The sequence below is a fragment of the Wyeomyia smithii genome, chromosome 2 (genome assembly GCF_029784165.1).
Source record: "Wyeomyia smithii strain HCP4-BCI-WySm-NY-G18 chromosome 2, ASM2978416v1, whole genome shotgun sequence".
Lineage (NCBI taxonomy): Eukaryota > Metazoa > Arthropoda > Insecta > Diptera > Culicidae > Wyeomyia > Wyeomyia smithii.
Window position 1 is genome coordinate 225,922,786 of NC_073695.1, and position 10,630 is coordinate 225,933,415.

At 36.3% G+C, this 10,630-nt stretch overlaps 1 protein-coding gene across 1 annotated transcript in view; it reads right to left on the reverse strand.

Annotated features, from left to right (window-relative positions):
* The window catches only part of LOC129725692 (uncharacterized), a 239,805-nt gene that overhangs the window by 152,933 nt on the left and 76,242 nt on the right, over positions 1-10,630 (reverse strand). Inside the window, exon 2 of the mRNA XM_055681776.1 lies at positions 9,401-10,620. Within this exon, the coding sequence (XP_055537751.1) occupies positions 9,401-9,461 (61 nt within the window). The 5' untranslated portion in view covers positions 9,462-10,620. The remainder of the gene's footprint in view (positions 1-9,400; positions 10,621-10,630) is intronic.

Here is a 10,630-nt window from a genome sequence, read left to right on the forward strand (position 1 = left end):
TCTTCTATAGGGAGGTGTCCCATACAGATGAAACACAAATTCCTGCACATCTCGAAAACTAACCAAGTAAATGGAACCAAATAACAAACATGTCCAAAATGGTTTGACACCCCTCCCTCTAACATATAAGAGGAATCCCATACAAACGAAAAAAACAAGAACTAATCAAGTAAATGGAACAATATCTGGCACATGAAAGTCAATTATGTTCATTATGGTTCGGTTACCTCTCCCTCTTCTGAAAGGGAAGGATTACATACAAATGAAACACAAATTTCTACACATCTCGAGAACTTATCAACTAAATGGAACCAAATTTGGCTGGTGAATATTTTTGGAGGTAAAAAATATGTCCGTCTTCTTTTCTGTAAGGGACGAGTCTCATACAAATAAAACACAAATTATGCACGAATTTTGGCATGCTTTTGGAGTAACAAATAAGTCCATAATAGTTCGACCATCCTCCCTCTTATGGAAGCGGAGGGTCCCACACAAATGAAACACAAATTTCTGCACATTTTGAGATATAATCAAGTAAAGATGCCATTTTGTGCTATTGGTTTAATTTTTTGGTACACGACTCATTTTTGACAAGCTATTGAAAAATGCTATTTTGGGAAGGTATTGATTATTTTTAGGGCCAAAACGGTTTGTTTAATCGATATGACGTCTTCGGCAAAGTTGTAGAAAACAATTTTGTCTTTCCGAAAAATATACACTCTGAAAAAATTATGTCTTTAGAAGGGTTTAAGAGAAGGATCTCTCGTTTTGTTTTATTTTATAGGACTCCTCACCTTATTCAACATCATAGATCAAATTTTATGAAGGTATATTCCATTCTATTTTACACCACATTTGAAGAAACAGACCGCGACCGCGAATATTTCTCGTATTTTCCTGGATATTCGAATTCTTTATCTGTCAATCAAATATCTGAGTTTGAAATTCAGAACGCACTTCAAAATTTAGACGCTACGATAGGTCCTGGACCTGGCAGAATAGCGCCAATTTTTCTCAAAAACTTGGCAGAAGAACTATCTAAACCAGAGCTCCGAAATCTCACATTCAATGCTTGGAATACACCTGAAATGAAGCTAACTGTATACTCACTCTCACCCTTTGCAGTGATACTGAATTGAATCTAGTTATTCTTACCCCAAATTTAACGTTTTACTGATTCGGCTGGTGTTACTTTTTGTCATGCTTTGCCATTCATTCGTTCAAGAAAGTAATGAATGATATCAAACTTATAGCGCCTATTTAGTTTCGTCAGGCTACAGCAAGCATGGGTGCTCTACAGGATGTAGCATGATTCTTTAAATTAGTGTTACTATAAAACCATGTTACAAGAAACCAATGGCTAATAGTTATTTCAGCACCAGAAATGGGAAAATCACTACCAATCCAGCGAATTGATAGAATTTTGAACGGAGACTTCAGTCAAGCAAGCGCAAAGTAGTTGATATTCGAACGAACAAGAGATTCACACAGCTATCGGCACGGTAAAAAGTTTTTATCAGAGCATGCTGTATGAGGGATAGAATAGATTCAAATAGCTGAAAATAATGTACTCTGAATGCTCTCATTATTCGCCTTCACACAGCTCTGTAACTTTTACCTTTACTATACTTCTTCAATATGTCTCTGAAGAATGGATTTTTTTCCAGAACTCTGGAAAACCTCATATTTAGTGCCAATTTTCAAATCTGGCGCCAAATCTGACATTCGTAATTATCGTGGAATTGCCATTATTTCATGCATTCCAAAATTATTTGAATCAATAATTAATGAAAAAATCCTTCAGCAAGTAAAAAACCAAATTACAACTCAGCAACACGGTTTTTATAAAGGCCGATCAACTACCACACATCTTTTAGAATTCATAACTTTCACTTTGACTGTAATGGAAAACGGCAACCACGGGAAGCTCTTTATGCGGACTTTAGCAAGGCATTTGACAGAATCGATATACCTTTATTGCTCTTCAAGATTGAAAAATACGGAATTGAAACAAAATTTTTGGAATGGCTGCAGTCATGCTTAACAAAACGAATACAAATAGTCCACTATCAAAATTCCTTTTCAAACCCAATAGAATTAACTGCCGGGGTTCCTCAAGGTTCTCACTTGGGCCCTCTTCTTTTTATATTACACGCAAATGATATTTTCTTTCTTCTTAAATCAATACATGTGCTTGTATATGCTGACGACAAGAAGCTCTGCATAGAAGTAATCAATGCATGAGACTTTGAAATATTCCAGAATGAAATTAATGTATTCTACACTTGATGCAACAAAAATCTATTGCAACTCAACATTAAAAAATGTCATTCAATAGTCTTCAGCAGAAAAACAGTAACACCACCAACAGACATTTTCTTAGGAAACCAACCAGAAGAAAAATGCAAAATCGTAAGGGACCTAGGCGTAGTCTTAGACTCCAAACTTACATCCATAGAACATTATAACACAATAATCAACGAGGCAATTAGTATGCTGGGCTTTATAAAACCCTTCGGCCATAATTTTCAAGACCCCTAAACAATCAAACTATTACATATTTAATAGGTTCGACCAATTATGGAACATTGTAGCATTGTATGGAATCGCTATATGGTCACACATAAAGAACACATTGAATCTTTCCAAAAACAATTTTTTGTACGCGCTTCGTAAGCTAAATTGGACAGCATTTCCCTTATCATCATATTAAGCACGCTGCATGCTTTGCTTATAGACATAAAAGCACTTAAAGAACGCCGCGAACTTACAATGCTTTGTTTGATCAATGACATTATTTCTCAACGCGTGCAATCTTCTAAATTATTATCGCAACTAAAGTTTTATGCAGCCAGTCGTCAATTAGGAAATCGTAAAATATTTTCAGAAAACTCTCACGCAACTAACTACACAAAAATGGCCCAATAAATCACATGATGCGTCATTATAACCAGCACTGCGAAAATATCGAAAATATAAGAAAACATTGTATTATTATAACTGTAGTCTACATTTGCTTGACGAAATAAATAAATAAATATTTTTTCGAGATAGAATTTTTATATTATTTGGCGTTCAATAAATATATCAGGTAAGTTCATCAAACCTTTCAGTACCCAAGTAACAATACTGGTCATATCAAAGTTATATAGCGTTGTTTTGGCTGTAAGAAGCACTGCACAACTTTGATAAAACTAATATTGTTACTACGGAAACCACTCGCCTCCATCGAAAAGTTGTGGTGGACTTTCATAATGGAAGCGTTTGGTTATGGATAACGAAAAAATATTATTGAAGATTAAGACAGATTGGTGCTATACTCCGATTCGGAACTCGCTTTTCTGTTTATTTATACACAGGCTTCGCATCCAACTGTTTAGTGTACAGGACAATTCCGCTGCTAGCGCCACGAACCTACAAACACTAACAGTCTCTCTCGAGTCTAAACTCGAGCCTACGACGACTAGTTTGTTAGGCCAGCATCGTATCTCGAGATCATCTGGGAGGGTAAATAACTATCATGTAACAAAACCTGGATAAGCAATACAGTGGTTCGACGGGAAAATATTGGAGAGAAAGAACAGGAGAGAACAACGTAAAAGACGAAATGCTTTCCTGCCATCATGTAAAGATACAAAATTTTATTTCCACTGACAGACAGACGGACATGCGATACAACTTTCCGTTGTATAGTTTGAAACAGTATTTTTTTCTCCATATTTCTTTGCCGAAATAAAGTGCTGATACCAAACACCTTATTTCCCGAGGATAGCAGCGAAATAACTAGGCAACGAAAATAGCGATAAAATTACCCTTTCTTAGTAGCTTTAGATGACAGAGACAAATTTAAGAAAAGGACAGGAAGAAAATTCGGGAAAAAGTTATTCTACGGCGTTGCAGTACCTTAGATTTAAGTAGAATTTGTTTAATAAGATCAATCTAGGAGTAGAGTTGATGCCCAAGTTACTGGTAATGGTTCAAACGATTGGCGTAGCCTTAGCAATCAAAATCAATCTGGAAGTTTCACTTTCTTGGAAGAAGCTTTCAAGCAAAATTTTAACTCAATCGGACTTCGGGATGTAGAATCTCGATGGGGTTAAAGTTTTACTTTTTTGACCGATGAAAAAAAAAAGCATGAAATTTTCACTATCTGAATTTATTTGTTGATGCCAAATGTCTATGAAAAGCATGAGTCGTCGAGATCTGATGTTGTCTTTGCTTATTAACTAAATTCTATTACTTTCTGGGAGTTAGATAGTTTTCGAGCTGAAAGACTCACCCAAAAGTTGATTTTTTTCCAAAAAACATTTTTGACACATTACAAGATCTCAAAGTTTTATGCATATTTAAGACATTTGGTTAAATAAATAATTTCGACCATTTTATAAGCTACTATGTGAATGTTACGGCTACTCTGTACATTACGACTTTACGGCTCCCTATCCCGTAGTCCGATTGAATTGAAGTTTCACAACCTTTGAGCCCTACCGCTAAACGAATTTTTTCCCATACATTTTATATAGAGCCCCAATAATGATACACATTCTTTTTCAAGGCTCTACAAGAAAATAATTGAAAGAATTCAATAATAGTTACACAATACAACATTACCGAGCTAAATCATTACTATCGCCGATCAACAACCTCACAAAACGGATTACTTGATTGCTTGTAACTACGCAATCGTCATTCATTGTTCAAAATTGGTGGGAGTTGTGGCGCAATATGGAATGAAATGTCTGGGTCTTGCGAAACCGAGAGAATGATATAATTTGACAGAGAGGCAAGGCCACTGAGAGCAATGCATTTATTCAAAAATGGCACTGAAATGCTGTGAAACTGAACCAAACATGTTTGGTTTGCAGCTTAACTTTTAATTAATTTACTATTGAGTATATTTTTACGCTTTTGAAGAGAGCTCATTTTCGTTACAAGATGACTCCAAGATGTATCAAAATTATGTCAAGAATGTTTTCCTCACAAATATGTTTGAAAAATATTTCTTGAATTTCTGCAGAAGAACTTAAAACTATTCCATAAATAGTTCCAAAACGGTCTTAACATGTTTCATGAAGAGTTCTAGGGGCCATCCACATACCACGTGGACAGCTTTGGGGGGAGGGAGAGTATGTGTCCACGGTCCATGCAAAATTTTTATATTTTATATGAGCAGTGGTATGTGGATGGCCCCTTAGGAATTTATTTAAAAAATTATATTTCAAATATTTATATTACGCGGATTCCGGAATTTACGCGGGTTTTTTTACGCGGATTCCGGAATTTACGCGGTATTTTTTTTTTGCTCGGATTTCGGTTTCCCTTCACTCGGAATGCGAAATTAAAGATGGTTTATTGCGCGGATACCGGAATTTACGCGGTTTGGTTACGCGGATTCCGGAATTTACGCGGTATTTTTTTAAGCGGCACGTATCCCCGCGTAAAAAGCGACTTTAGTGTAATAGGAATCCATCATGAGCATCGACAACCGCACACATCGTAATTGCACCTCCGTGATTGACCTGAGCTAGTGATGTTGCAAAGAAAGCCACATAAAAAGTTTATTTATAATAATTCAATACCTCTTTCTTCAAAAAGATCAATAACGGAAAAGAGTCCGACACACGTTTGTACGCGTACAAGTTAACCTATGCATCTCCACGAATGTCATATAAAGTGTATTTGTGTTAGTAATATGTCGTAGGATATAAGATGAGTAGAAGATCAGGATTCGCCGTAATAGCCGATGCGATCAACTATTTCTTAAACTCGCAAGCGAAGGATAAATACAAAACTAGGGAAAATTAACCTAGAGTGGACCACCCCACACTGTTTCCAAAGCTGTTTCCAAACGTGATCGAAATTATTTTGACTTAAAAAATTGATTTCAGAGCCATAGTGTCTTCAGAAAAGTTGACCCATTAATTATTCTTAATTTATAGAAATTTCAATTTTGTGATTAATCCACTTAATAGTGAGAAACGAATTTTACTTTTTTCATTTTTGCATATAAAAATTCACTTTGTTTGGCAAAGTTGTTGCACAATTTATGGATTAATCATGGAATTGCAACTTTTATAACATAGAGGATAAATAATGGAACAACTTTGCTGAAGACGTTACGGCTCTAAAATCAATGTTTTTGGGGCAAAATAATTTCGATCACGTTTTTGCAGCTTTGAAAACAGTGTGCACCCTTTGGATAAACTCAATTACTCCTAAAATAAATCGAAATTTTATAAATGTTTCTCGCATTTTTGATGCAAATAAAATGTTTTCCGATGAATGTTTTCTGTAAACCAAGTTTTCGCATATCTTGAGTTAATCGGGCAGATGGTCCACTATAGGCAAAGGGTCCACTATAAGTTGAATCACCCTACAAGCATAAGCGGTAACACAATATTCCCAATCCATTTGCGAAACGCCGAAGCAATTACTGCTAAATCCACCGTTTCGACCGATGTCATGACGGTCTTTTAAATTCATCACAATTATCGAAAACTTGCTTGAGAGCAACAAAGTTTATTCAACAATTTATGATAAAAGGCATAACAATTTTGCATTACTTTTGTTTCCCAAATAATAATAGGCAGAAGCATCGACCGTTTTAGGGTTAATTAATCTGCAGTGAAGTTTCCTATAGTGGGCCAACTAAATCTCTTTACATAGGGTGAGTTAACCTATAATGGTCCACTATAGGAAAGAGATCATCTATAGCTTAATTTGCCGCTTAAACTTTACCTATCAATCATAAATTCATCATGAAATCGAAATTTCATTTTTAACAACTTACACACAATTTAGGATATTTATAGGAAGTGCACACTTTACTGAAAACAGGCGTTAAGTCTTGGTTTTTATATTTACGGTAAAGTACTTTTTCAACACGACTTTACGTACCATGTTAAAACACCGTGTAAAAAAACGCGTTATTTGAAAAAAAAGACGTAAAGAAAACCACGTCATTTGGAAAAAACGTTCAAAAAAACGCGTAGAAATGTAACTGTGTTAGAAACACCCTACTATAGTCTGTTACCGTTACTGTTAATGACTGTAACTGTTTTACGCGAGAACGAAAATTGCGCAAAAAACGCAATATTTGAAAAAAAAACGACATAAAAAATGCGTAATTTGGGAAATCGTCGTAAAAAACGTGTAAAAAAAGTGTAAAAAAGACTTCACTATGTATAAACATATTTATTCTGCAATAATTCCATGACAATTATGGAACGCCATCACGCTGCCCGATTTAGATATCAGGAGAGTGAAATATATAGTGGGCTGTCCCAAAAAAATCGATGTTGCAATAGTCAAGGCGCTCAACCCTAAATTGAAGGATAATGTTATTTATAGTATTTTTTTAGAACATTTCGACTTTCTAAAAAATTGTTTTCAGGTTGCCCAAACGTGATTTAGCACGTATAGTAGGGGGGTTTATGTTATAAGCTTGGAGTCGCCGCTGGGATGGTTGAATGGTTAAACTCATATTAACGCCAACGTAAGATTGCAGTTTAGCTGGGTACATCGCAATCTACTTGGTTTAGTAACAGTTCCGGTGTGCCTCAAGGCAGCATACTGGGGCCGCTGCACTTCTCACTGTTCATCAATGATGTCACTCGGATTTTACCACCTGGTACACGACTGCTCTACACGGATGATACTAAGATTTTTCACCTTATTGAAACACTTGAGGATTGCAGCAGGCTTCAAGAGCTAATCGATTTGTTTAATGACTGGTGTAATCGCAACTTCATGTTGATAAGCGTCCCAAAGTGTACCGTGATCAGCTTCCAGTGTAAAAAACAGCCCTTGTTATTTGATTATTCCATCGATGGAACAACTCTACAACGAAGCGAAGTTGTCACTGACTTAGGAATCTTATTAGACACGCAAATGACGTTCAGACAGCACTACTCGACAATTATAAATAAAGCCAATCGTCAACTTGGCTTGATTTATAGGATCGGAAAGGAGTTTGAAGACCCAGGCACTTCCCGCACACTCTACTGCTCTTTGGTACGGTCGATCCTGGAAACTGCATGTGTGGTATGGGATCCGTATTATGATTATTGGATTCAGCGAATTGAGCGCATTCAAAAGCATTTCATACGAAGGATTTGCCGCGCATTGCCATGGAGTAACCCTGATCATTTGCCGCCCTACGAAAGCCTCTGTTTATTGGTTGGTATCGCACCTCTTGAACAACGTCGCAAGGATATTATGGCCAGAACAGCACACAAAATTTTGATAAGTGGTTATAATTGCCCAGCTCTTCTAACTATGCTTCAGCTACACTGCCCTCTTCGTCCGCAACGCCATCAGCGACTATTGCAGTTAAATGCGCACCGCACGAACTATGGCCTTCATGAACCTATTCGTCGAATGGCTTTAGCTTATAATCTTAACGATAATTTTAATTTTTAATGTTAGTTCAACTATTTTACATTTTTTTTTACATTGTAAGTGTTGTCCTTTTGTACGATTTATGTTTGACTTGTAACTGCTATGTATTTGTGCGAAAAAGATGTTGGGTTTTTATGCCGGCTTGAAATCTGCCTCTCGCGCATATCAAGGCGGCTTTTCTCAGCCACAAACACTTTTATTATAGTATAACTTCATTAAGACTACAAGTCGGATGATCAGAAAATAAATAAATAATAATAATAATAATAATAATAATAATAATAATAATAATAATAATAATAATAATAATAATAATAACAATAATAATAATAATAATAATAATAATAATAATAATAATAATAATAATAATAATAATAAAAATAATAATAATAATAATAATAATAATAATAATAATACTAATAATAATAAAAGTTCTAAATGATGTACGCAGTGGTCAAATTTCACAACAAAAAAGAAGTTCGTGAGAACCATAAAAAACTGAAAAAAATGCTTCAAACTTTCATGAAAATGCCTTGAGAATCACTAAATCAAGAATAGATTTCAAAACAATTAAACAATGGCTTTAACAGAGTTTACCAATGTCTCAAAATGGTTAAAAAATAATTCATAATTGATTTCAATTTAAATTATAATAAATGACAATTCACAGTGTAATTTTCAAAATAAAAAGTATTTCAATTCAGGATACACATCACTAACTTCAAAACAAAAAAGGTATCCCGAAAGCAAAAAACGTAGAAATTATTTCAGGACATTATATACGCATAATGTAAACGAGTAGGGACCAATTCGTTCATCAGAAGTGCAGCAATTGTTAATTTCTACTCAGATATATACACTCTTGAGCATATTGTAAATTTAATATTGCACCTGAAATCAATAAACCAGCAATCTCTCGACTACAAATTATTCAAATGATCGTGTTACTATTTACCGATAGAAACCATACTATACAACATAAATTAATTCGAATACTCACATTGCAAGACAAGGTACCAACAAAATATAATCCAAATTCGTTGATCCAGTGTTGGTATCATGACGTCATCACCTGGTTCCTTAGCGTCGAGTGTAATCCATCAATCCTTGGCACATGCAACAAGGAAACCCGGCAATCGACAGGAAAAGCGCGTCGAACGCAACACTAATTCTGCTAAATAGCAATTCGCACACGTGAAGCGATTATCTAGAGCACAGTTATGCGCCGATTTGTTACCGATTCTGCCAGTAAAGTGATGCTAGATGAGATAACTGGCTTATGCTCGAGTGCGGGACCGAAAGTTGAGCCTTTGCTCACACACACAGTAGAGAACCAGAAAGGATGGCGATAAAGTATGTAGTCGACGTTCTAGAATAAACACTTTAATCCCATGAACGGCAGAATTAGTTTTGGGTGCAATGGACAGGAATGACTGAAGGTATGCGACGAGCAACGGTGGGAAGCAGGATGTCTCTAATTTCTGCTGTGTTGACTTTTTTGCTCACATACACACTCATACACTCGGGCCGGATGTTCGCATCTAGCCTGCAGAAAAGGGTCTTCTGGGCCACTTCAGAGCAGAAGGAGAAGGATATAGGTAGCAGTAGATTGTGCCTGAGCGGATGAAGCAGAAACTTTTCCCAACCCTCCAGCACTAGAGTGGATGTGGCTCTTCTGTGTACTCAAATTTTCATTAAATGCTCTTTAATTTTTATCGCTTCATTCTCAGTACACTCTTACACTAAATTATTCACTAGTTTTTTTATGGCTTAATGAGCGCTGCTGTGTTATGCGCCGCTTGCACTTTTTCACCCCCCGTCTAGTAGCACACTTGACACAGTTGAACCTGGCGAAGCGTCAACTGCGGTATGGACCAAACTGTGCGTTTTATATTTTATGATAATAATGATGATTATTTATTTGCTTTATGTGCTCCACAGGGTCCTGCAGGCTGCCAATGGTCATTTGCTGTAATTTATGCTCTCCCTTTTAGCGTTGGTTGCGGCACTGATGGGCACACGAGATCTTACGCTTGGCATTCACAGTTGAGTAATTGCTGTTGTCGTTGACTGTTCCGGTTTTTATCACTCGGTAACCTTTCCCCTCGCTGGTGAGGCTGACACGCCGGAATCCTGGCAACGCAATGCATTCCACCCGAAAGCCGACACCATTAGACGGTACTGGGGTATGAGCCCAAAAGGTCCTGAGCTGATAGCGGCCTAGAATGAA